The 27,452-nt window shown below is 42.1% G+C and overlaps 2 protein-coding genes across 8 annotated transcripts in view; both read left to right on the top strand.

Annotated features, from left to right (window-relative positions):
• PRDM10 (PR/SET domain 10) overlaps positions 1–25,509 on the top strand; it is a 103,164-nt gene extending 77,655 nt beyond the window's left edge. For all 4 annotated transcript variants that reach the window (XM_043579821.1, XM_043579822.1, XM_043579819.1 and 1 more), the window contains 10 exons: positions 1,044–1,199; positions 6,907–7,086; positions 8,010–8,120; positions 9,075–9,275; positions 9,953–10,096; positions 10,489–10,659; positions 12,354–12,494; positions 15,453–15,624; positions 19,763–19,866; positions 22,495–25,509. In XM_043579821.1, coding sequence (XP_043435756.1) covers positions 1,044–1,199; positions 6,907–7,086; positions 8,010–8,120; positions 9,075–9,275; positions 9,953–10,096; positions 10,489–10,659; positions 12,354–12,494; positions 15,453–15,624; positions 19,763–19,866; positions 22,495–22,695 — 1,581 coding nt within the window. In that variant the 3' untranslated portion in view covers positions 22,696–25,509. The remainder of the gene's footprint in view (positions 1–1,043; positions 1,200–6,906; positions 7,087–8,009; positions 8,121–9,074; positions 9,276–9,952; positions 10,097–10,488; positions 10,660–12,353; positions 12,495–15,452; positions 15,625–19,762; positions 19,867–22,494) is intronic.
• A 942-nt stretch (positions 25,510–26,451) lies between these two features.
• Positions 26,452–27,452, top strand: part of NFRKB (nuclear factor related to kappaB binding protein) — a 39,435-nt gene continuing 38,434 nt past the window's right edge. For all 4 annotated transcript variants that reach the window (XM_043579818.1, XM_043579817.1, XM_043579816.1 and 1 more), the window contains exon 1: positions 26,452–26,562. The gene's annotated coding sequence lies outside the window, so the exon portion shown is untranslated. The remainder of the gene's footprint in view (positions 26,563–27,452) is intronic.

The raw sequence follows: 27,452 nt of genomic DNA, 5'->3' as shown, positions 1-27,452 counted from the left end.
AAACAAAGAGAAAGTTGGTATATAATATACTTTTGTGTCAAGCACTGACCTCCTTCCTTGGACTATAGTCTGGAGCAAAATAGGTGAGGATAAATTCCAGAATATTCATGATTTCATTTGGACTTCAAGTGATAATATGCTAGTTCTATGCTAGTCAATGAGTAATTAAATATAAATATCTAATGAAAAATATTCTCTTTTAAAAAAAATTACCCAAATAAAAGATCATAGTTTTATTAGTGTTGGGACTCTTGGTAATTTTATCACTTCACACAAGCAATTAGCAAGTGGCTTAAGGCAGAATCTAATGGCAAAAGAGACTCAAAAACAACGAAGCAAAATGTCTTACAGAAATACCTTGATATGACTACTTAGCTCTCATTCATAACTCTCCTTCATTGGATATTTATGGCTAAGAGAGTTCAGAGGTCATATTCCTTTATTTAAGTTATCTAAAAGTATAGGGAATAAGTCTCAATTAAGGAGAAATGATGCTGGTGATTGTATTTTTCTCATAAATGCATAATATATTTTATGTCATCCAATTCATGTCTTTATTCTTCAGAACGTGATTTAATAGAAAGATGTAAAAGGACCAATTACTAAAAGGGGCTAAATTACTTCTGTACATGTTGGAGGCAGGAAAAAGTGAGAAAGAATTATTTCTTTATCTTTCTGCAGATAATTTTTAGCAAGATTCATTTAAATCCAAAGGAACTCTGCTTGCTTTTAATCTTAAAGAGAGAGAAGGAAAAATGGGTCTTATGTGATCGGGGCTTTGACTAAGCAAGTACTCTTTCTTCCTCTTCTTCAAATTCAGGTTAAGATTTGTAAGGCTTTCTGGCTACTTGTTCTGTTTCTTTGTGACAGGGATACTATGTGTGATTGAGGCCAATTATCAATCACATCTGATTGGATTACACCGCCAGGTTGATGAAAATCCATGGTAATGCGTTTGGCTCCCTCTAGTGTTGATAAGCCACCTTTTGTCATTTCATTTGGTGCTTGAGTCCTCTGACTTTTTCGTGTCTTCTAACTGCCAGGTGAAAAAACACGTGCGAAGCTTCCACTCGGAAAAGATCTACCAGTGTACAGAGTGCGACAAGGCCTTCTGTCGTCCTGACAAACTGCGTCTCCACATGCTCCGACATTCGGACCGCAAAGATTTCCTGTGTTCCACATGTGGAAAGCAATTCAAGGTATGTAAGCAGGGAACAGCCTAAGGTAGTTCTCATGCTGCTGAAATTATGTCGAGCTAAGGCCTGTTCATTTCATCAGTTAATCACCTACTTACAAAGAACTGAACTTGAAATGCATTTTATGTCTCATGTTTGACTTAGTTATTATTATAAAATTAAGAAAAAAAACTCACCTTAATTTCTCCAAATAATTAATTCAAATTGCTGAATAGAGTAATACCACATCTCCTTAAAAGATCTAAATGCATAATGAACAGAACTAAGTTGCTATTGAGGAATTCCTAAGAGAACAATACATTTACTTACCAAATCAAGAGATTTTTATTGAGCACTTATGAAGTATTAGGGCCTGGTAATTGAGCCCTGAAAGTCGTAGGACTCTCATCTAAGGGAGGTGGGAAATCTGTAGAACACTGAATGGCTTAGACAACTTTAGGGGAATGGTAATGACTCCAAGGATTAAAATAAGACATAATCGGGGTGCCTGGGTGGCTTAGTTGGTTGAGTGTCCGACTCTTGATTTTGGCTCAGGTCATGATCCCAGGGTTGTGGGATCGAGCCCTGCATTGGGCTTTGCACTAAGCAAGCTTGCTTGGGATTCTCTTTCTCCCTCTCCCTTTCCCTCTGCCCCTCCCCCATTTGCTCACTTGCTCTCAAATAAATAAACATTAAAAATTTTTTAAAAAATAAAATGAGACATAATAAGTATCAGTTACCTGCCTGGAATTTAGAAGAAGCAAAGGAAAAACCTACAGGAGAATCAGATAAGAATTAAACAAGTAAATGTGGAAATAATAAAGTGTTCTTCGCTGGGAAATCAGATGGTTTGCATTCAATAGAGAAACTCCAGTAATGTGGTTGTATGTCATGCTGTCATAGAAATGAAAAGGATCAGAAGTGGATGCAGGAAGGAAAAACTAATTTGAAAAAGTTGTATTACATAGAATGTGTAGACATTAAAGAGAAATAGGGAGTAATTTTCAGAGTTTAAGTTGATATATTGTGGAATATAATCCTGATAGCTTTCAGTATACAGTAGCATGGTTTAGAACTAATGTGAAAGGTGTAAATGGGCCTAGTATTTTTTGTTGTTGTTTCTGAATCAAAAAACAACACCAACAGTATATGTAAAAGGAAGGATCCCTGTCTTATGATGTTAACCGGTTGGCCATCCATCCATCCTATCCATTCCATATTTTTTCATAATCTCTTTTGTGCCAGATGTTATTTTCACACCATGCAGGTAAAACACCTTGCTGCTTTCATGTTCTCCTTTACCTTCACCCAGTGTGTTACACAGGGTTCAATCAGAGAAGCAAACCCACTAGAGTTGTGTGGTAAAGGATTTTCTTGTGGGAATAAGAACTTCATTATAGAAGAAGAGAAGTAAGAGTCTGGCAGGAAAAGTTGGAGGATCAGAGAAGAGTCACTAAGGCACCCTTCTGAAGCCCTGGTCTGGGTAGATAATGGGAATTTACCTGGGAGTCTGGGAACCCAGGCACCTGCACCAGGCTCAGGAAAGAGAGCTGGTGCTGTCCGTGGGAGGCTGGTGCTGCCTGTGTTAGTGAACGCGGACTGGCCAGCAGCACCTGCTCCCAGGAAGAGGGCTGGTGACCTGGTGGGAGACAACAAGGGTGAGTGAGGCTGTCCTGCATCTGACCCACAGCCTCATGGCCGCTGCTTCATTTCCACCTTGCAGTCTGGCGCGAGCCTCTTTCTTAGCTAAGACTAACTGGGAACCACACGGGGAAGGGGATCCGTGTAAATGTAGTTAGTTCCCTTTAGTCAGATTGACACATTATAAAAGCACAATGTACCTACAACCCATTTTTCAGACTATAGTGAGTTATTTTTCTAGAGCACAAATCTGATGCCATGTCCCTTCAGAAAAACCCTTTAATTTTAATTAATGTTCTTAAAGTTTATTTATTTATTTTGGGAGAGAGAAATTGAGAGTATGCCCGAGTGGGCAAGGAGCAGAGAGAGAGTGAGAGAGAGAGAGAATCCCAAGCAGGCTCCATGCTGTCAGCACAGAGCCTGACATGGGGCTTGATTCCACAAACCATGAGATCATGACCTGAGCCAAAATCAAGAGTTTGACACTTAACCAACTGAGCCACCTGGGTGCCCCAAAACCCTTTAATTTTAATAGCCACCTAGATAGATTCCTAAGTGCTTATCACTTAAAAGTCACCACAAGGCACCTGGATGGTTCAGTCAGTGGGGTATGCAACTCTTGATCTCAGGGTTATGTGTTCAAGCCCCATGTTGGGTATAAAGTTTACTTAATTTAACAAAGTCACCACAAGATTTGGCTCCCATAACAGAATATACAGAGTTGTCAAATCACTAAATTGTACACTTGAAACTACTGTAACCTTGTGTGTCATCTAAACTCTAGTGTTTTTTTCGGGCGCCTGGGTGGCTTAGTTGGTTGAATGTCCGGCTTCAGCTCAGGTGATGGTCTCACAGTTTGTGAGTTCCAGCCCTGCGTTGGGTTCTCTGCTGTCAGCATGGAGCCTGCTTCAGATCCTCTGTCTCCCACTCTCTCTGCCCCTCCCCCCACCAATGAATTACAATAAAAAAATAATAAACTCTAGTGGGTTTTTTTTTACATGTTTATTTATTTTGAGGGAGAGAGAGAGAGAGAGAGAGAGAGAGAGAGAGAGAGTGTGTGTGTGTGTGTGTGTGTGCTCGTGTGCAAGCAGCAGGGTGGGGGGCAGACAGAGAGGAGGAGAGAGAATCCCAAGCAGAGCCTGTTGCAGGGATCGATTCCATGAACTGTGAGATCATGACCTGAGCCGAAATCAAAAAGTTGTCCACTTAACTGACTGAGCCACCCAAGCACCCCTACCCTCTGGTTAAAAACAGAATCTGGCTCCCAGTTACCTCTGCATTTCCCCCTTCCACTTTGTACTCTGTTCTACTGAACTGTGTGCTTTGCTTAAGTGTGGCATGCTGCCTCTCCTGGGGGCTTTGCATCTGCTCTCCTTTACACCCCACCCCTGCTTGAAATATACTTTCCAACTCTCTCATCATTCCACCCAGCTGATGGCACTTCGTAGAGGCGTTTCTTGCTGCCCTCCCCTCCACTGGCTGAAGTACTTCTGCTTCTCCTGTGTGTTCCCCTAGGACCCTTTACTTATAACCTTGTCATAGCACTTATACTGAGTTGTAATTGTCCTACTACACGCTCCATGAGGGCAGCACGTGTAAAGACAAGGCAGGACCTTCTGGCTTTTAGGAGCTATCAGGGTTTTTTTTTTTTCTTTCTTTCTTTTTTTTTTAAAAATTTTTTAATGTTTATTTATTATTGAGAGAGAGAGATACAGAGCATGAGCAGGGGAGGGGCAGAGAGAGGGGGAGACCCAGAATCTGAAGCAGGCTCCAGGCTCTGAGCTGTCAGCACAGAGCCCAATGTGGGGCTTGAACTCACAAGCTGCGAGATCATGACCTGAGCTGAAGTCGGTCACTTAACCAACTGAGCCACCCAGGCGCCCCGGTTTTTTTCTTTTCTTATAAAATTTTTTTTAATGGTTATTTGATTTTGAGAAGGTGCGGGTGAGGGAGGGGCAGAGAGAGGGGGACAGAGGATCCAAAGCGGGCTCTGCGGTGACAGCAGAGGGCTTGATGCAGGGGCTTGAACCCATGAACCATGAGATCATGTCCTGAGCTTAAAGTCGGACACTTAACTGACTGAACCACCCAGACGCCTCAGGAACTCTCAGTTTAAAGAGAAGATTAGAGGGACGCCTGGATGGCTTAGTCTGAGGAGCGTGTGACTCTTGATCTCAGAGTCTTGATTCGAGCCCCATGTCAGATATAGAGATTACTTAAATAAATAGCACTTAAAAACATTATTACTGTTACTGTAATAAAGAAAAGAATAAAATGCCATGAGGATGAACTCTGACTCCGGGTGTAGGAGAGACTTCATAAATAAGGTGACCCTTGAATTCATGAAAGGGTGGGGAAGAGTTAGCCTGCTAGAGAAAGGGACAGGAGGAGGAGGGAGGGAGAGAGGGATAAAGACGCCCCAGAGGCATTTTAAAGCTGGGCTGAACTAAGGTACAGGCAGTGGGCACGGAGAAGAGGGCCCCTATTCAAAACAAACGTCTGAGGGAGAATTGGTAGGACTTTGTGTCTGGATGAAAGGCTGATGGTTAGACAACGAGGGCTTGGGATTTGTAGCTTGGGAGGCTAGGTGTTTGGGAAAGTTGGTGATCCGGCAGCAAGATTTAGGCAGGAGGAGAGAGTAGGGGCATAATGGATTGGTGTTAGGGCTGTTAGGACGGAAAAGCCTTGCTGAGATTTGTCCTTCGGCAAACATGTCTGTCTCTGCATGCAGAGCACAGAGAAGTACTAGTAGTAGGCTTTTGGATTTAGGCAGTGATTCAGTAAAAATAAATTGGCTTGTTTAAAGGGAATAGGTGGGGGAAATTGGTGAATATAGAAATGTAACAGAAGTCTGAGGCGGTGACTTTGATCACTGTATCTAAAGAGACTAAAGATAAATACTGTTATTTAGGGCAGGGTTTGTAATCCAGACTTTACTGCAAATAAGGAGACTCTCAGATTCTCTCCTGGGCTTTCCAGGAATTAGGTGGGTGACAGTAGGAGGAAAGAGCAGCTGGGTGTCATGTAGAAGGGAGAGGTAGGTGAGGGGTGCCGAGCTTTGGAAATCTGAATTCAGCGTGGTTCCTGATACGTGGTGGGCACTCAAGAAATACTTGTTAAATGCACTGAAAAATGCAGTGGTTAAATAAAAGTCCCTATACGGAAACGTGGGGAGGACTGTTATGGTGAGCAGGATCAAAATCTTTATAAGACCAGGGCGCCTGGGTGGCTCAGTCGGTTGGATGTCCAGCCTTGACTCAGGTCATGATCTTGTGGTTCGTGGGTTTGAGCTCCATGTCGGGCTCTGTGCTGACAGCTCGGAGCCTGGAGGGAGACACAGATTCTGTGTCTCCCTCTCTGCCCTGCCCCTGCTTGCACTCTGTCTCTGTCTGTCTCAAAAATAAATAAACATAAAAAAAAAAAAAAACTTTGTAAGACCAGTAACAGTTTAATCATATGTGTGAGAGAAGAGAGCCACGCTGGATAAGGGAGGTGGCATTTGTTTGAATTCGTTTTTACTCGGGATGGGCTCTGCCTGATTTTCTCTCTACGGACTCATATCAACATGTATCACTAGATGAGGTCATCAAACTAAGATCTGTGACCTAGACCGTTATGCTCCATCCACAGTGGGCCATGGAATTGTTTACTTGAACCTCTAAATCCACAAAATGAGAAATTCTTAAATTTATGTGGGATTTAGAAGAATATCATAACATTTGCTAAAATGTGTGGGAATTGAGCATTCATGTGGCTTTGTAGATCTAGTATTACTTATCATCCATTATCAATTTACCTTGTGGTTCGTAATACCAAACCTACTCCATTATCCTTTGATCTCTTCCACATACACATGAAGTCCTTCTTCTCAGAGACCAAGGCTCAGTGGGACACACTTACTTGCTAGTGGACAGAGTAATCCCCGGTCATTTTTCATGTCCTTGTACCCTCCAGCACCCTAGCAATTCAGGTGCATCATGGCAGGTTGTGCTTACTTGGAACTGGTATTGCTTTTTTTAATCCTTTCATTGAAAGCTTTTCTACCCCTGCTCCCCACTCCCCTGCCTTTTCAAAACTTCCCTCTAAATAGCGAAAAGACAAACTACGGGAACATATGCAGAGGATGCATAATCCTGAGAGAGAGGCCAAGAAAGCCGACCGCATCAGCCGCTCCAAGACATTCAAGCCTCGTATCACGTCCACGGACTACGACAGCTTCACGTTCAAGTGCCGCCTGTGTATGATGGGCTTCCGGAGACGGGGCATGCTGGTCAGTGCCAAATGGCTTCCAGACCCACCTATTTCTGTTTATGGGGCTGGCTTCTGTCCAGTATCCTGTACGAGATTGGTCAGTAGGTTCTGTCCGTGGTTTGGGGAGAAGCCGGAAGTGCATAATGCCTAACCGGGTTCTCTCCTTTTCAGGCCCCCCTGCCCTCCTTTGCCGCAGCTCATTTCTGGTGACCTCTTGGGAGAGGTCTTTTTCTGTCGCTTTTCATTACTAGTTTTCTTTGCCTTCACCCTTCTCAATCTCTGCTCTTATACTTTATTTCCCTCTTCTCTTTTGTGTTCCTGAACATATTTTCTGGTGAGGTCTTTCCTTGTCTCCAACTGTTCCCTTTCCCAGATGTGATACGATACTAAAAGGAAACTGCGCCTCAAAGCTGGGTATGTGAACCCAGGTTAGCAGACACATTAGGGTAGCCAGTTCACTGCCCTCAATTCATTTGGACCTCATTACGGTTTTGGCAGAATATATTTCTGCTGGCAGCTAAAGGCATAGGGCATTATTTACAACTTAGAACCTGAGTTTGCATCTCATTCAGTGTCCTCAGTAAGGCTAGGGCACTAAACAATGAAAGACAGGTTTGCATCAGGAGAATTCAACAACGAAATTCGTGCCAGTGTAATTTTCAATTTTCCATCAGCGGGTCTTCCAGTCAGAGTGTTAATGGAATCTGCAGTGACCCAATTCCCCTTCAGTAATTTGCTGAATTACTGTTAGCTCCCGTCAATGGTGACTGTTAAGGCTTGATGTCAGATGGGCCTGGCAGTGCTGGTTCTGGCCACATGCCCTATTGTTTTGGGGCACTGCTTCAGAGAATGCCAACTTCCAGCAGTCTAGACCAGGGGCGTTTGGTTAGTGTCTGTCTGTAATGGGCTCTCTTTTTCTCATTTGCTTCTTCCCCTCTTTAGGTAAATCACTTATCAAAGAGGCACCCAGACATGAAGATAGAAGAGGTGCCAGAGTTAACTCTGCCCATCATAAAACCCAACCGCGATTACTTTTGTCAGTATTGTGATAAGGTAAAAGGCAACATGTCTCTCTGGGAGCCCTGTGCAGAGCCCATGTGTCTGCATGTATAAATACATACTCGGATCTTGCAGTTACTCTTAACAGATGGTTCCCTGTCTCTCGGTAGTTTTCCATTCAGATGAGAAAGGGCTAGAAGCACAGCCTCATTTTAAGCCAATTTTTTTTTTTTTTTCTGAAGCATTAGTTGACTTTGTGTTTAATACTTTTCCTTCATTCTGTGATTTTTGTTATAAAGGTAGAGGCTTACCAGGAGCTTAGTATATGAATTCATTTCAAATTCCTAAGCTCCAAAGTGAAGGTGTTCATCATCCTCCTTGTAAAATATACAGGTTTTGGATTTCTAGAAGATTGAGTAGGATGTAGAGAAGTTTTGCAATGGAAGACTCTTTGTACTATTTCATTCTTACTTTTGTGCAGTTACAGAAAGACAGAATATACACGTATTGTTCCATTGCAATATTGTTCCCTTATACAATGTAGTTGTGTCAGCTTAAAACTGGGAAGCTTTCTAAAGTGTAGATTCATCATTTCAGGTACTAGTCGCTATTAGACTTGCCATTTTGGAGGATTCTTTGGCATCTAGTACTAGTAAACATATGGAGCTTTTGCAGAAAGGCAAAATGGGATGAATGGGCCTTTGAAACAATCCTTTTTCTGTGATTATGTAACCACCTCTTAAACTTTAGGGTAAAGCGTATTTTTATTATTACTCTCTTAGATATATAAATTCCAAGAAGATACTTAGCATATCTATATTATGTTCTTATTTTATTTATTTAGGTTATATCCTTATTATCCTTTAATATATCTGCTAATATATTTTATTTTGGGCTACATGAATGCTTTTTCTCATTTCTCATACCTAACAGTGGAACCGTTAGTTTGCTTTAAGTAAGAAAGTGGAACCGCATACCGCTTTCATGGTGGAGCATTTGAATTTGCAGGTTTATAAAAGTGCCAGCAAGCGAAAAGCCCATATTCTGAAGAACCATCCAGGGGCTGAGCTCCCACCAAGCATTCGCAAACTCCGTCCAGCTGGCCCTGGAGAACCAGACCCCATGCTGAGCACCCACACCCAACTCACTGGCACGATCGCCACGCCTCCCGTCTGCTGCCCTCACTGCTCCAAACAGTACAGCAGCAAGGTATGGGGAAAGGCTTTAACTGCATCTGAATCAAGGTCATTATTCAAGGAATCTCTTAAGAGAAGGTGGCGATTCACTTGCTCTGAATTGATGGGGCACTAACGGAGTTGTCTTCCTAGGTCAGATGGCTAAGGAGCTGCTTCCTGAGAATAGGGACCGCAAGTCCAAAATGAGAACAGAATGGTGGAATTTCCCCAGTTAATGCATCTCATATATAGGCCGAGCACTCGATTGGTTTCCTCTTCCCTTGGTCTGCAGAGGGTCTGATATTTGAATATTCTATGATCTTAGTTTATGAGCTCAGGCTTACAGAAACACTACATAGGAACTTACGTGATAGATCTTGAAAAGGGGTCATTCTTGGTTGGGGGGAGGTTGTGATTGATTGCTGTACGTATTGGTGGATTAGGGGATGCTATGAGGTATTCTGACCTTGCTTGACATTGTGGGGGGTCACATGAATCTTCAATTTCTTTTCAGCCTCTTTCTTTTTCTCTTTCATACTGTTGTGCTGCTTTGGGAGGAACAGGCGTGGCGTCAGCATCACTGTATTTTTTTTTTGTTGTTGTTTTTTTGAGGCATTAAAGACGTTAGGAATCTTTGGAGGGTTTACATTTGAGAAGGGTGGAAAACAACAAATTCTAGTAATTATTCTTGGTTTTGCCGTAATTTTTCAGACCAAGATGGTACAACACATTCGAAAGAAGCATCCAGAGTATGCCCAGCTCCCTAACACCTTACATACACCACTGACAACAGCCGTGATCAGTGCTACCCCAGCTGTGTTAACCACAGACAGTGCCACTGGAGAGACTGTGGTGGTAAGTGTGTGACTGAGGAGGGCACCTCACCTCCTTCAGTGCCTATCACAGCTTCCATTTCCACAGCTTGTGTCTATCTTGCTATTTAATTGGCTGCAAATGTAGCCCATTTTCCTTCAATTTTCTGCACAGGGCATTATGCTTATCGTTGGTTGGTCTCCTAGTCGATGCTTTCCAAAGCTCTCTGTACAAGGGGTAGCAAGAAATATTCAGTGCTGCTCCTCTGTGGCGAGAGGGTAACTCCACTGGGCCTGACACAGAGAGATAGATACAGATATATAGGTAATCTTCCAGCATCTTCTCACCTTTGGATTTTTTCCTATCTGAGCTCAGGGCTAGTTTGTACAAGCAGGAGTGTTACCAGCTAATGTGTTTTTTGGTGACTTTTCTAGACAACAGACCTCCTGACCCAAGCCATGACAGAGCTGTCCCAGACATTAACAACAGATTACCGGACGCCGCAAGGGGACTACCAGAGAATTCAGTATATTCCTGTGTCACAGTCTACATCTGGTCTTCAGCAACCGCAGCATATACAGCTGCAGGTGGTGCAAGTAGCTCCGGTACCGTATCACACTTACTTCTCTTTACCTTCGTGCCTGCCATGTTGCCACTAGCCAATATGGCAGGCGGGCCATCACAAGCACCCAACTCTCAGAGCTGGGGCTGGACCTGACGGAATGTGCTTGTGCACCTAAGTTCTGAGTCTAAGGCATTCATAAACCCCTCCCCGTCCCCCCCTGCTGGCTATAGAGGGCTCTGGACTCAGCAGTGTAAGAGATTCCTCTCAATAGCAGTGTAGAGATTTTAGGCTCGAGTGTACGCTGTAATCCCGTGCCATTGCAGGACAGTACCATATGAACTCTTTCGGAGCCTCTTCCGGACCCTTGAGCACCAAAGTTGACTATGTGGTGAGGAACCAGCTTGATAAGTCCCTATGTGGGCATCGAACAACTAACATGAGTGGGAGGTTGTGAAGAGTAATTGTGAGTTTTGAGTGTCAGTCAATATCTTATTACTACAGAGGTATAACTGTGTTCCTTCTATCAGACGATTAGTAGCTCATTCTCACTAATTAGGGAGCTAGAAGAAGGAATCCTCCCTGAACTATTGTTTTACTTAATTTTGCTGAGGAAGTGTACTCAAGGCACAAATGAACAAACTTGTTGCTTTGAAATCATTTGGTCTCTGAAAGTTTAGAATTAATACCAGAGTGGGAAATGGGGAGTTGCTACTGTCATTGACTGTTCTTTACCTTTTTTTCCCTTTGGGAAGGTTCTTAACTTCAGCCTTTGGAGGAACCTTTGAATCCCTGAAGTTGCCTGTAGAGTATGATGTATATGTACATTATTCTAGAAAAGGGGACTGTACTTTTGCCAGGTTTTCAGAGATGTCTGGGATACATAAAAGGTTAGGAAACACTATTACAGTGGGTCAATAGTGACAAAAGCTAAAAGCAAACTCTCTTGTTTGATCTCTTTTAACTGATCAAGGGTAGGTCATTAAATTTAATTGAAGCTTAATGGAAAAAGACTTGATTCCTGAGAGCTTCTCATTCCAGCTTTTTATAAGGAGCTGTATTCCTTCTATCTCCTTCTTTTCTAGAGTTAGTGTTAGTGGCTTATGTTTTATAAGCATAATATTTATTAATTTATTTATTTAGAGAGTGCATGTACGTGAGCAGAGGAGGGACAGAGAGTCACAGGCAGGCTCCACGCTCAGCACAGAGCCCAATGTGGGGCCTGATCCATGACCCTGGGATCATGACCTGAGCTGAAATCAAGAGTTGGACTCTCAACCGACTGAGCTACCCAGGCACCCCACATAAGCATAATTTTTAAAACTGTTTTCTTTTCTGGACCACTTAGGTAGCTCAGTCAGTTGAGGGTCTGACTCTTGATTTTGGCTCAAGTCATGATCTCACGGTTTGTGAGTTTGAGCCCTGCATCAGGCTCTGTGCTGACAGTGTGGAGCCTGCTTGAGATTCTCTCTTACTCCTTCTCTCTCTCTCTCTCTCTCTCTGCCCCTCCCCCACTCACCTCTGTGTCTCAAAAATAAATAAATAAACATTTAAAAAAAAACCAACTGTCTTCTTTTCTAACATTTACCAGCTTGGCTCAGGTATGGGCTCTCTGGGAGTGAGGCTTAGGCTGTCGAGTTCCATCTGCTCTTCTGCTGGGATATTGTCCTAGCTGAGTATCTTCTCTGGAAGGATCTCCCTTACTCTCCATCAATATGCATCTGGTTCTCCCTCCAGGCCACATCCCCTCACCAGTCTCAGCAGTCCACCGTGGATGTTGGCCAGCTCCACGATCCTCAGACCTATGCCCAGCATGCCATCCAGGTGCAGCACATCCAAGTCACAGAGCCCACTGCCCCTGCTTCATCGTCATCCCAGGTACGCTCTCCGACTGTTCACCCGGGGGGTAACACAGCCTAGGAAAGTTTCATGTGAAGGGTAAGGTGTTAATAAATATTTTTTGAATGCATGTAGCTCTGCTTTTTCAATAACAGACTCTGTCATTCAGACACAATAAGACTCCACAAAGTCACCTTCCTCACCAAAATTCAAGAAACACTTTAGCAATTGGATACTATCAGACGGTCCTTTAGAATAGGAAGCAAAGTCTCTAGGATGTAAAATCACAGGGCTCCTTTTGGTCAGGGGAAGCTAATCACTGAAAGCAAGTGTGTCCACAATGCCAATATTAAAACTGGAGGGGGGGGGCACCTGGGTGGCTCAGTTGGTTAAGGGTCTGACTTCGGCTCACGTCATGATCTTGTGGTTTGTGAGTTTGAGCCCCACGTCGGCCTCTGTGCTGACAGCTCAGAGCCTGGATCCTGCTTCAGATTCTATGTGTCCCTCTCTCTCTGCTCCTCCACTACTCATGCTCTGTCTCTGTCTCTCTCTCTCTCTCTCAAAAATAAACATTAAAAAAATAAATAAAATAAATAAAATTAAAAAATAAAATAAAACTGGAGGTGGGGCACCTGAGTGGCTCAGTAGGTTAAACATCTGACTCTTGATTTTGGCTCAGGTCATGATCTCACAGTTCATGAGTTCAAGCCCCACATTGGGCTCTGTGCTGACAGTACAGAGCCTACTTGGAATTCTGTCTCCTTCTGCCTCTGCTCCTTCCCTGCTTCCTGTCTATTTCTCTCTCAAAATAAGCAAAGATAAACTTAAGAGAAAAAAAGAAAGAAACAGGATATGAAGTGAAGGTATCTGAACCAGAAAGGATACATGTAGTCCCACCTCTGATATCCACTGGTTCCTCATGCCATGTGCCTAGGTAATTAAAAGTTTTAAATCACGCTGACAGACCGTTAAATAAAATACGTTCTTTGCAATGACATGGATGGAGCTACAGAGTGTTATGCTGAGTGAAATAAGTCAGTCGGAGAAAGACAGATAGCTTATGATTTCACTCATATGTAGAACTGAAGAAACAAAACAAGCAAAGGGGAAAAAAAAGAGACAGAGGCAAACCAAGAAACAGACTCTTAATTATAGAGAACAATGTGATGGTGACAGAGGGAAGGTGGGTGAGGAGATGGGTGAAATAAGGGATGGGGACTAAGGAGGGCACTTGTGATGAGTACCAGGTGTTGTATGGATGTGTTGAATCACTGTATTGTCCATCTGAAAGTAAGATTACATGCTATGTTAACTAACTGGAATTTAAATAAAAACTTAAAAAATGTTCTGTTTTCCAACTTGATATATACATATACTTTCATAATAACAAAATTGAAAAGTATGTGTAAAGTAATAATTGATCCTAAATCACATGGATAGAGCCAATTCTAAATTGCTTGCATTTCTGCCAAATGCGTGGGTGGCACTGGCAGTTGCCTGGCTGGGGTGGGAAGAAGTGAGAGAAAGGATTTCTTCCCTCCTTTGCTGGCTCTGTGCCCTTTGAATTGCTGCAGAAATCCATAGGATAAACACCTACTTTCTCTGCCTTCCTGTTTACTGAGGGCCATTGGTGGTGGGAGGCTGTGCCTCTTGCCATCTGAAGGCCTTTCCCCTCCCTCTAGTGTGAGGTCCAGCCACCGCGAGGTTTCTGTTACTTACTTCTCCCAGTCCCAGATAGGCTGCCTCTGTCCGCAAAGGGCCCAACCTCCCTCCCCCCCACCCCTAGCATCACACCACTAAGTTTCTCAAAGAGGCTGGAGGGACTCCTGTGAGTTCCTTTTCAAGAATATGGTGGCACAGGGACAGCCTTCCCCAAGACAGCTCTCCCTTTCTTCTCATGCAGCCTCCAGCCTGCACCTCACAGGGCCTTCTGTGTACCCACATAGATACTCTGACCCACATGTCTCAGCTTCTTCCACATTCTTGCAAATGGGGATCCAGTGGCCACCCCCTTGGTTCCACGTGCCCAAATACCATTAACAGAGCCTGTATCCAAAAGATAGGACCCTTGCAGGATGACAGACCCAGGGAAGACACTTGTGCAGCCCTGGAAGTGGGTACAGGGCTGTTTCCACAGGGAATGGGGGACTCTGGTTCCCAACATGTCACCTATAAGGGGATACATATTCCAGGTCTGTGATCTAAGGATGGGTCTTGCCAGGGTCTAAGGACGATGTGGATATATGGATAAGTTATAAAGGTTCAGAAGAGGGAAAGATTATGTTTAACAGGGAATCAAGTGTATTTATGTGCAAGTGGTGTTTGAATTAGGTCTTGAAGGAGGGGTAGGATTTTGACATGGTAGTTGGGGAAGGCATTGAGATCTGAATGTGCTCTCATTGTGAGTAAAGACACAGAGTGGGCAACTGGTGCATTTAAGGAAAACTGTTTAGGTTAGTAACAGGAAATGATGCTTGAGAAAACAGAAAGGCAGTTTGGAGCTGGCTTAAACACAAACGATGGAGCTTGGACTTTATCCTGTGGACAGGAGTAAGTCTCTCCACTGGATGTCTGCCTGTGTACCTGTGTTCATCTCCACTAACTGGGTGGAATTTCCCAGTGTTCTCACTGGAAATGATAATTTCTGAGTTCTACTACAGATTCGCTTTGTGATACAGGCAAGTCCTTTAGCTTCTCAATTTTTTACATCTTATGTAATGGAGATAATTATACTTTCATTCACTTATCGTTCTGGTAAGCTTGGTGAAATTAATTTGGGGGATATTCTTGTAGATAATTCCTTGCAAGCTAATTAGGACTGCATCGTTATGATTGCTTTTCATTAATCCTGATCTTATTGAAAATACTATTATTTTAGCAGTGATACTTTCAGTGTTATAATTCATGTTAGCCAGATTTATTTTCTTCCGTTATTTGTGAGTCTTAACTATACTGGAAGTTCATTTTTTTCTACTCCTGCTTTGTCTTTCTCTCTAGGTATCTGGGCAGCCCTTGAGCCCTGCCTCCCAGCAGTCCCAGCAAGGGCTCAGTCCCTCCCATATACAAGGCAGTTCCTCCACACCCGGCCAGGCTCTCCAGCAGCAGCAGCAGGGCTCCTCTGTACAACACACCTACCTACCCAACGCTTGGAATTCTTTCCGTGGCTACTGTAAGAAATGGGGATAATGCTGCGTAGCTCATGGGTGGGGAAATCTACAGCCATGGGTCATAGTTTCATTAGCTTTAGAAATAGATGTTCTGGATTAAATTATCACTAGCCATTTTCTGCAGTCTGTAGTCCATGTACTTGAATGAGTTTCATGACCAAGTTCAAAGCAGCATTCTGATCTCAGAGAGCCACCCATTTCAGAGACATGAGGAACACTGCCAGAGGAAGTAAGTGGAGGCAGGTAGACTAAAGAGCAGAATAGGTGGTTGTAGGATATGTTGATTGCCTTCATATCAAAGGATGTGCTAGATCCTGGGTATACAAAAAATTTATATTGACATTCGTATCAGTAACACCACACAATAATAATGTCAGTCAATTTCTATTAAGTTCTCACTGTGTGCCTGGAATGATTCTAAACCATATGTATATTGCATTCAGGATTCACAACAACCTGTAAGTATAATTATTTTTCCACAATTTATTTATTTATTTTGAGAGAGAGAGAGAGCTAGCAGGGGAGGGGCAGAGAGAAAGAGAGAGAGAGGGAGAGAAAGAATCCCAAGCAGGCTCTGCACTGTCAGCACAGAGCCTGATGAAGGGCTCCAACATATGATCCATGAGATCATGACCTGAGCTGAAATCGAGAGTTGGACACTTACAACTGAGCCACTTAGGAACCCCTATAAGTACAGTTGTTATTTGTGCTTTACAAATAGGGAAATTCAGACACAGAGTGATTTGCCCAAGGAACATAGTACCTAGTTTCTCAAGTATTTAGAGGATTTGAACCCAGGCAGTCTGGCTTCAGAGTTTATACTCCAAACCACCCCACTGTGGGTGGCCTCTCCTTATAAGATGGTCTTTGGCTCAAAGAAATCATTATCTAGTAGAGAGAAAGAGATATGAGTAGTTGCTTTCACAGCTCTGCAATTAGTGTTACAGAAGCAGTAAAAGACTGACTGCTCAAGGTAACAGATTTGGTGGGGACGGTAGTCTTGGATATGAGCTGGAAAGTGTGAGATCTTTATGGTCAAAGATCTGGAATAGAGGAACAGTTCGACCTCAGGAGCAGGGACTATGAGCAGCAGAAGTGGAGAAGAAAGGGAGACTGGTGCTGATCATTCTTCTACTATTGATTTCCTTCTTTGAGTCCGTCTCCATTGTCATTGATCCTTGGCCATGTTATATACATTTGGTATGGAATCAGGCTCAAACTCTACCTTTTAGTTGTATTTACAATCTACTCTCTTAAATATTGGTGGTCACAATGAGGATTTAGTCTTGTTTCTAGTCAGGGAAAGATTCCTGCTCATGAAATACCAGAATGCTGGTGAGTACACTGATATTTACACTAAGTTCAATTCCTGTTAAAGAAATGTGGAATCATGAAGATTGCCATGGTAATAATAGTATGAGCTAGTATTCCAACCTGAAGAAAAGATTGTGGAATTTAAGGGTTTTTTTTTTAATTAAAAACAATTTTTTTTAATTAAAAAAAAAATTTTAAGTAGGTTCCATACCCATTGTGGGGCTTGAACTCATGACCCTGAGATTAAGAGTCACACATTCTATTGACTAAGCCAGCCAGATGCCCTTGGAATTGAAGTTTTTTTTTTTTTTTTATTAGGGAAAACATTTAAAATATGCAAAAATAAAATAGCATAATGAATGCTTTTGTAGCCATTATCCAACTTCAGTTATCAACTCAGAGTCAATCTTGTCTCCTCTGTACCCCCCATCATTCTTTCCTAGACCTCCAACTATATAATAATCCATATTATTTCATCCATAAATATTTTCTTTTTAAAAAAAAATTTTTTTTAATGTTTTATTTATTTTTGACAGAGAGAGAGAGAGAGAGAGAGAGAGAGAGAGCATGAGCAGGGGAGGGGCAGAGATAGATGGAGACACAGAATCCGAAGCAGGCTCCAGGCTCTGAGCTGTCAGCCCAGAGCCCGACGCAGGGCTCGAACTCGTGAACCACGAGATCGTGACCTGAGCTGAAGTAGGACGCTCAACCGACTGAGCCACCCAGGCGCCCCCATAAATATTTTCTAAAACACAACTCCAGTACTGTTCTCAAAGCTAGAAATAAATGACAGCAATTCTTTAATAACCATCAAATACCCAGTGTTCATGTTTCTGTTACTGTCTCGTAATTTTTCTTTTAATAATTTGTTTGTTCAAATTGGGTACCAAATAAGTCTCAAGCATTGCAATTTGTTATTTCTTTTGAGTCTTTTTTAAGATTTTAATTTTTTTAAAAAAAAATTTTTTTTTCAACGTTTATTTATTTTTTGGGACAGAGAGAGACAGAGCATGAACGGGGGAGGGGCAGAGAGAGAGGGAGACACAGAATCGGAAACAGGCTCCAGGCTCTGAGCCATCAGCCCAGAGCCTGACGCGGAGCTCGAACTCACGGACCGCGAGATCGTGACCTGGCTGAAGTCGGACGCTTAACTGACTGCGCCACCCAGGCGCCCCAAGATTTTAATTTTTAAGTATTCTTTATACCCAATGTGGGGCTCAAACCTATAACCCCTAGATCAAGAGTCACCTGTTCCACTGACTGAGCCAGCCAGCCCTTGAGTTTTGGTTTTTTTTTTTTTTTTTTTTTTTTAATGTTTGTGTTCTCTCTCTTTTAAGTTGCAACTTCTGTGTTGAAGAAACTGAGTCATTTGTTTGGTAGAATTTCTCACATTCTGGATTTTGCTGTTGGCATTCCTCAATTATCATTTAAGATGCTTTCTTCTGTCCCTTTTATTTCCTGTTGACTGGAGGCTCAATCAAATTCAGGTTCAGTTTTTTCCCATAAGATATTTATGGCTGGTGGTGTGTACTTTCATCAGGAGGCACATAATGTTTGGTTGTCTGTCTTTTTCCTTGGTTCCACTATTTCATTAGGAATCATAAAGTTGTCATATTCTGATTCTATCATTCTTCACTCACTTATCAGCTAGGAAACTTCTGTAAAGAAAAAGTTTTTGTCTTAACAGATGATTCTGAGGTACAGTTTGCACAGGAAAGTACAGTTTTACACTTAAATATCCAGTTTATCTCCTTCATTTACCAATTTTCAAAATAATAAGTTATTTCCTAGTATTATCCAAGGTGACTAATGAGGGGTATGTGTGTGTATCTTAGTATCATTGTGTTCTCATGAATTTCAACACATTGGATATGTTTCAAACCATTGTTACCCTTATTGATGCTAAGATTATGCCATCCTTGGCCAATGGGAGCATCTTCAAATTGGCCTCTGTGTCTTTTCTATATGACTCCGTAGTCTTTTTAAAACATTTTTTATTTTTATTTATTTTTGAGTGTGAGAGAGAGAGAGAGCGAGCACACGTGCATGAGTGGGGGAGGGGCAGAGAGAGAGGGAGACACAGAATCTGAAGCAGGCCCCAGGCCCTGAGCTCCAAACTGTCAGGGCAGAGCCCAATGCAGGGCCTGAACTCATGGTCTGTGAGATCATGACCTGAGCTGAAGTCAGTTGCTTAACTGACTGAGCCACTCAGGTGCCCCCTTCGTAGTCTTTTATAACATCTTGCATGCTGGTATGATCTCATGTTCTGGGCTCATCTTAGAAGGTTTCCTGCACCAGCTCGGGAATTAGCCAGAAGCCAGAAGCTTTGGGTCCTTTTAAAGGAAAATATTATATAAAGACCATCAACTGGATGCTAGGGTGAACTTTGTTTTTAATTTGCTTTAATAACACTGCGGTGAAATAGAATTCTAGTTAGATTACATTGTGATTACTAGGCAATAGTGGATACATTTGCCAGTGATTCAAATCCGAATATAAAAGATAAGAATATGGAGCTAAGAGGTAAACCTTTGCAACTTATTTCAAGGTTTTAAAAAATCATTGAATATTTTGTTTTATGGATATTCAAAGGCTCATTTGGGGGTGATGCATTGATTGTTTCTGATATTTGATAATTCTTTGCTAACCTCCTATGATCATTCTTATCAGAATATCAAGAAATCATATCATTATAAAATTCTCACAGCTGGCAAATACATGAAAATGTCTCAATGGGGAATGTGGCCACTGGTTAGTGGCCAGCTGGTTCTACAGCTTGTATTAAAATCTGAGACCACTGAAATATGGATATTTCCTGTTTTTCAGCATCAGAGATTCAAATGATGACGCTTCCCCCAGGTCAGTTTGTGATTACAGACAGCAGTGTGGCCACTCCTGTCACCACTGGCCAAGTGAAGGCAGTTACGCCGGTAAGTTATCTGCTGATGAGGGCTTTCCTGTCCATCGTACTGCACCACTCTCCCTTGCCTCTATTTCCTATTCCTTAGCTTCCCATATCTGAGTTAGAAATACCTCCTCTGTATTCCCATAACTCTTTATGCTATATTATAACCCTTGTTTTAATTTGTTTAAATTATTGATTTACTGTCTATCTTTTCCTAGCAGACAGTGAATTCCTTGAAAGCTGTGTCTTGGTGTTTATCTCTTTATTCTCAGTGCCTTACACAGGAGGCTGGATTACAGCAAATGCTCAATAAATACCTATGCAATTAATAACTATAATGAACCTCCCAGGTCCATATACATACAGATTCACAATTGATTGCCTTTTTATGTACTTTGTGGAGAGTATTCATGACTATTGGTCCTCAACTGGGTTGGGAGAAAATAATAAAATTAATATTATGGAGCTCTTTTAAACTATTTTATTTTATTTTTATTTTTTAAATTTATTTTTAAGCTTATTTATTTATTTTGAGAGAGAGAGAGAGAGCATGCACACAAGATGGGGAGGGGCAGAGAGAGAGGGGGAGAGAGAATCCCAAGCAGGCTCTGTGTTGACAGCGCAGAGCCCAATGTGGGGCTTCATCCCTCAAACTGTGAGATCATGACCTGAGCCAAAATCAAGAATTGGACATTTAACCGACTGAATGCAGGGCCTGAACTACCCAGGGGTCCCACTTTTAAAATACTTTATTTTATTTTGTTGTTTTTAAAAATTAAAAAAAAATGTTTATTTACTTTTGAGAGAGACAGAGTGCGAGTGGTGCACGGGCAGAGAGAGAGGGAGACACAGAATCCAGAGAAGACTCCAGGCTCTGAGCTGTCAGCACAGAGCTCGACACAGGGCTTGAATGCATGAACCATGAGATCATGACCTGAGCCGAGGTCAGACACTTGACCAACTAAGCCATCCAGGTGCCCCTGAACTCTTTTAAACATTCAATCCCCTTCCTGGTGAAAAACATTGCCATGAATTATCTTGTTATATTTAGATTAGGCAGGTCAATGTTGATTGTATCTGCTGTCTCTGTTTTTGTCTTCACTGGTTTGTTCCGGCTTGCCTCTAAGTAATTAGAAAACAGAGTATATAAATTTAAATTAAGAATTATACTTGTATGTGGCTAGGGATATTGGGAAGTCTTCCAGGGAAGACTGTTTCCCAAGAAGTCTCAGAGAGCAGCAGGGTAGTCTAGTGGCCTCAAAAACCTGATTGTTTTTCCCAGAGCATGCTCAGAGCTTACCCATTTCTCAGCACACAAACTCACATTCCCTAGTCTTAGGAGAGATGTATAAATCCAGAGTAACACTATTGTCAGTGAAGACCATAACTAATATAAAATGGAATAGTCTCGCTGGCATAATCAGTGAAATTTTTACTGCCTATGGGACCCACTGACTCTTTACCTTTCTTTGGCCAGGAACTCGTTTGAGAACCTGATTATAGCCAAGGATGTTCCCCTTTCCCTGCCACAATACACACACACACACACACACACACACACACACACACACACATACATTTACGGTACATTTTCCAGGGTTTGTAGAATTTCTAAAGCCTACCTGTGGACCACCTAGTAGTTCATTGACCCTAAGTGGAGAAACAGCCCCCTTCCTGTTAGAGAAAGACCCACATGGGAAACCAGATCATTATCAGAGATTGATGAGTGTGCACTCAGAGCACACGGCCCTAGATATAACAAATGGTTATTTGGCTATGACTTTTGTTCTGGACAGTGCTTGGAAAGGCTACTGTCTGGGCTTTCTTCTGTGACTTCTTTTTTCTAGCCTATATAGCAGACCAATCACCCTACCAATGGACACATTCTTTCTTTAAAAATGTTAACTTAAGGGACTAGCTAGCTCCAGGTCTGTGAAGGTTTCATGATCAGAGAAAGAATAATGACAATGCATATTTCCATAAAGCTAAATTTATTCAATGTAAGGGACTTCATTCTGCGATTGTATTCTTCCTATGCTTTTGAGTGTTAAAATTTCTCTCATTTGACAGTTAGTGTCTTAAAAATGACTTTACTTGGTAAAATAAAATTTGGGAATACTTATTATTACTTTTAATTTGCTCATCTATGAAATTCTGAAGTCTAGGAACCTCTGACCCTGACTACTGGTCTTGGGAGCCATTCTGCCTCTTTAAGGAAACTTTATCTCTTCTGTGATGTATTTTGTATTACTCTAGCAAAGAAACTCACAAAAAACAAAAAACAAAAAATTAATCTACAGACAGCAATCTTATGAATTTCAAAATTCTTAGGAGTAGTACAATAGCACATGTTTTCCTTTGCTACATAGATTGCTGTCATGATGCAAATTTCTGTACCTAAAGCTCTTCACTATCTCATTTGGTAGAACAATCAAAGAGCTCCTTTAAATTACCTTTGTAGTCTCTTACTCTGATCCATCCCCTCTAAAGCACTTACATAAAACATCTAACATAGGTGTCTATTTTGGTGTTACTTTGTAACATCTCCTTTCCTATTCCTTCTTTCTCTTTCCACCAAGAACCTCCCCACCAGTTTTAGACCTCAGATTTCTAAAGATCTTTTGTTTGTTTGTTTGTTTGTTTTCTGTTCTAGGGTCATTATGTGTTATCAGAAGGTCAACCAGAATTGGAGGAAAAGCAAGCTTCTGCTCTCTCTGCGGGAGTCCAGGTTCAGCCAGCCACACACGGTGACTTGGACCCCCAGACCACCAGCCAACAGCAGCCCACACAGTACATCATTACAGCCACCACCAACGGGAATGGGAGCAGTGAAGTGCATATCACTAAACCTTAACTTCCACCCTGGAGCTAGAATCCAGCAGTCACATCATGTCTTTTCTCATTCAGAAGTCTGAAAGCTTCCAACAGTTGGAACTCTTTTTTAAGATTTATCATTCACTCAAGAATTTGGAAACCACAGTTTTGACACTGTACACACCCCAGGGCTTCTTTTATCAAGGTCATCTTTACCAAAATGACTCTTCAAACCCTAGGAACTTCTGCCATGGAATGGAGACCTTTAAGCGGAAAGTGGATTTCAAGGTGGAGAGACTTTGCCTTGCTCTTGAGTTGTTTTTTTTAATACATTGGTGGGCCTTACTTTTCCTTTGTGGAAATATTAAGTGGTGTATCACGTTTGTACCAAAGGTGGAGAAAGGATGTGCCAAGTTCATGGCCACTGGACTTCTTAATTCCGCGCCATGGCACCATAGGAGAGGGGCATTTCATTAGGTCAGAACTGCTTCATCTTCTGAGTTTGCATTTTCAGTAATTTAACAAAGGGAGCCTATTGAATATGAAAATAAAAATGATGAATAGGTTTGACAGTGATGTTCTGAAGGAAAAATTGTTGTCTAGATTTTTCTTATTGCTGATCAAAACAAAACAAAACAAAACAAAACAAAACGACTTGCCTCTTTGGGAAAACTGTTGGCAGGCCATTACTGGTAGTGCTTTGCACAGATGCTGGCCTTCAGCAGCTTAGGCCAGAACCTCCTGTTCTGATAGAAGTTACTTTCTTAGTCTACAATGGTAGACTCCCTGTAAGAGAAAAGGTTTGTTTGATGTCAGCAGAATTTGAACTCCTACATTAAAGCTTTGCCTCCCGTTCTCTGGTTGTGGTGTATTAAGAAGGAGGTATTCAAGATATCGGTACCAAGAAAAATTACTAAGATAATTATGTATAGATAAAGTGGAAAGCACTGAAGCCTTGTCCTGCCTTGCAGGATCCATTTACCATTCACTGGTGAAGGATGAATTCCTTGATCTTACCAGGTGTACATTCAAGTCACATCATTCAGTGTATTTTAATACTTCTCATGCTGTCTTAAAATGAACATTCTTTAAGGTTGGACGGAAAAGTGGCCCTCCTTATTTCTTAACACTTTTAACTTCTGCATATTATAATTCATCTGGACCTTTTGATAAGATGACCACCTTCACACTTAGGGGAAAAATAGAAATATTGGGACCATTTATATGTCAAGGCAATTATAAGGGATATGGAAGAAATCTAATCTTTATGTATCTTACACTGTCATTTGGGAGAGGGAAAAAATCTGCTCAGTGACAGTTTTTGTTTTCTTTTTTTTTTTTTTTTACATGTCTTCCTGTTTGCAGTCTTGTTAACTATGAATTCAATGGGGAGAAAGTATTTCCCTTCTTTTTACTGTACATTCCAATTGTACACATAAAACATTGCAGAAATCAGAAGGTATTTTAACAACTTTTTGTGACATACTAACGCATTTTTAGAGTACTTATTGTGTGATAGAACTTACCACTCCAGAATAGAAAGACCTAACTTCAATTTCAAATGAAGTTAGCTAATCTATTTTATTTACATTTCTGGGTAAAAACTTATTCTGTAAATTAAAAGTATAGGCTTCATCACAGTAAAGATACCTTCCTGGAAAGGAAACAATTCTGTTGAAATAACTTTACTAATATGTAGATTTTGCACTTTATTTTTGAGACCTCATCCATTCAGTTATCCTGGAAAATTTGGGCACTAAGAGAATATGAGAAAGTTACTTGATAAATGTGTAGGAACTAGGGACGGACTCTATCTTTGGTAACAAAGAGGTAATGTCAATGTTTTCAATAGAAAATATTGACCCTGAGTCACAAAACAGAGACTCTGGGTCCCAAAGTCCCACAGTGTAATGATTGTAAACATCTTAGTGTCCGATCTAGAAAGACTAGGTGAGGAATATTAGACTTTGCCAAAGGTCCAGTTTAATTTTTACACCTTAAATTTGGCCCTGTTGGGTCCTTTTTAATTTGAACCAGCAAGGTACCTCCCCTTCCCTCAGGAATAACTTATTGATTAAAATAGAAATCTGTCACTGAACGGAATGTTCATTTTATGCCAGTTATTTCAAGTTGTAAAATACACAGAAGAAAATACTTTGGAAGGACCTCTCTGTTTCTTTGCCATCTAAGTTTTTTTTTTTTAATTTTAATTTTAATTTTTTTTTTACTTTTTTTTGTCCTTATGTGGAGTAAGTAAAGGATCTGAAACTATTTTGTATCAACCAGAGATGCAAGTGGCGGTAAAGCCAAACAACACTTCCTTAAGATCAGGTATTCTGCACGTTCATTCCAAGTTGACAGATTTTCAAAAGGACTTGGATTTGAAGAGATGGTAGATTAAAGCCATCTGAAGACCAATATATGGGGGAAAAATGTGTGTAGCCAATGTTTATATTGTGGCCTCTCTTCAGACGCATTGGCACTCTAAACTTCAATCAGTGCAGTGTGAAAATTTCAGAGTAGGTTACGTATAGATTTTACATTTTTATTGTTTGATTTGTGCCCACATAAATAGACATTTCATCATGTAAAATTCCTATTATTCTGGAAAAACCTATTGTTTTGATCTTGAATTGTTTTCTGATTTGGAATTATCCTTTCAAAAAACTCTCAAGATATCTAGGGCTAAAAAGCACTTCATGAGATGCTAAAGCTGACCCACAGGTTGAAAATGTTGACCCTATCCTGTTATTTAAATGTGAACATTTATTGTACATTCAGTGAGTTATAGTGTTAATAGTCTTGTGCTACTCAGCAGGTGTAAAAATTAATAAATATTTTTTTTTAATAAACATCTTCCTTGTTTGTATGTGTGAAGCTACTGAGATGGTTAATTTTTTTTGTTTTTTTTAATATTATTACGGTGTTTTGACTCTGGTTTACTCAGGTCAGGGTCTGGTCAGAGACCCAACATAAGGGAACTTAGGGATGACAACTATGGAATGGTGTTTCCCTTCCCTTTTACTTGGTGGTTCCTAATTCAAGAACTTTCCCATGGTCTAAGTGGCAGGGACTAAGTGTAGGTGGGCAGCCAGCAGGGGAGCAAAGACTGGGCTTTGTTTGGAAACCGCTGTTTTCCATCAAGGGAGGAACATTAGTTTGGCCTGCCAGCTTTCCTGACATTTCCATCCAGTAGAGAGAGCTGAGTATGGTTTCTACAACATTGGTGGGAGTAGCTGTGGATTAAGTAGTCTGAAGCTGTTCTAAATAAGACCTGGTGAATACGAAAGGGACCTACATTCTTAACAAGAACGTTATCTAGTTTAAATTTAAATGTATTTCTTCGACGTGTGTACTTTCTTTCCGAAAGTCAGCGGTCCAGGGACAGGAGGAAGATATGAGGACACGCAGGGGCACAGGCTCCGAGTCTGCGTTCTCCTCACTGAAACTCAAGAAACTGATTTTCCCAGTTGTAAAATGAGAATAGTGCATAAGAGCAAACAGCTGTAGTACAAAGATAGGGGATAGAAAGTGCTTAGCACAGTGTCTGGAGCAAGGGCTCTCTGCAAACGTTGGCTAATAAAATTGCATTCACTCATTCATGGGCCTCAGTTCGCAGCCAGGTAGACTACAGACGGACACTGGCAGCTTCCAAGCCAGGTGAGACCAACAGGCAGCTTGCAAACTGCAGCCCAATATAGAGCAGCGCTGGCTCGCGTTGCCCCAGACCCCGCCCCGCGCGGCCCCGCCCCCGGCACTCTACAGGCCCCGCCCCTCAAAACCCCGCCCCTTCCGCCGCCCGAGTCCAGAGCGTGCGCGCACCGAGACGCCTTGCGGGAGCGAGCGCGTCCAGGAGCCCGCGGGCCGAGAAGCGCTGCGGGTAGGGAGACCCGCGCCCGCGGCTCAGGTGAGGGCGGGCCCGGGGCGGTGAGAGGGTTAAAGTGGAGCCGGGGAGCCGGGGGAGGGAGCGGCTGGGCCTCTGAGGCTCTCCGCTCCTGTGGGCCAGGGACCGGGGAACGAGCGTGTTGGGACCCGGGCGGCCGGGTGGGTGGGGGTTAGGGTTAGGCACGGTGTGGGGGAGGGGCCGTGGGCGCTGAGGTGCAGCTTAGAGGGGCGGGACCCGGGCCTTGGGCAGGGCGGGGTTGGCTAGGGAGGGACTTGCTGCTGGGGCGGCGGATTTGGAGAGAGCTTTTGCTCCGGAAACAGCCACGGGTTTAGCTTCTGCGTTCGGGAGGGTCCAGGAGGCCAGGCTAGCCCAAGTACAGAGAAAAGGCCCTTGGTAGACGCCTTCCGGGTCTAGTTAAGGGGGCTAAGACGCCACAGGATTTAGAAATCCTTGGCTTCCGGGGTTCAAATCCTCTGGCAGCTACCTGCTTTTTGTATTTTGGGATCCTGTTCAGAATAGTAGCAGGACAAAGGTTGCCGCTCAGATAGATTAAATTTAGCTACACCTCCATGGTAGTTGAAGAAACTGTGAACAAAGTTGTGAAACGGGCGATCCTCCTAAGAGTCCGGTAGAACATTGGCTTTGCAGTTATTACCCTGTTCTATGTCAATTCTGTAAAGAGGACCCTACTCTGAACATCGGTTGCTGCTGCAGAAATTTTTTTTTCTGTTTTAAAGTTTTGTTAAACTCATGTGTCATGTGCTTTCTCGCCTGCTTGGGTTATTTAGGCACCAAGAATGTTCAGGATGTTGTAATTCTCCATGTACTGAAAGGTGATGGAGTACAATTGCTTGGAGACCATCTGCTTTGTTCAACACTTATCTTCCTGCTGTATCTTTACATAATCTGAA

This window comes from Prionailurus bengalensis, chromosome D1 (assembly GCF_016509475.1).
Source record: "Prionailurus bengalensis isolate Pbe53 chromosome D1, Fcat_Pben_1.1_paternal_pri, whole genome shotgun sequence".
NCBI classification, from domain to species: domain Eukaryota; kingdom Metazoa; phylum Chordata; class Mammalia; order Carnivora; family Felidae; genus Prionailurus; species Prionailurus bengalensis.
The sequence above is the reverse complement of the archived record's forward strand: the minus strand, read 5'-3'. Positions and strand labels throughout refer to the sequence as shown.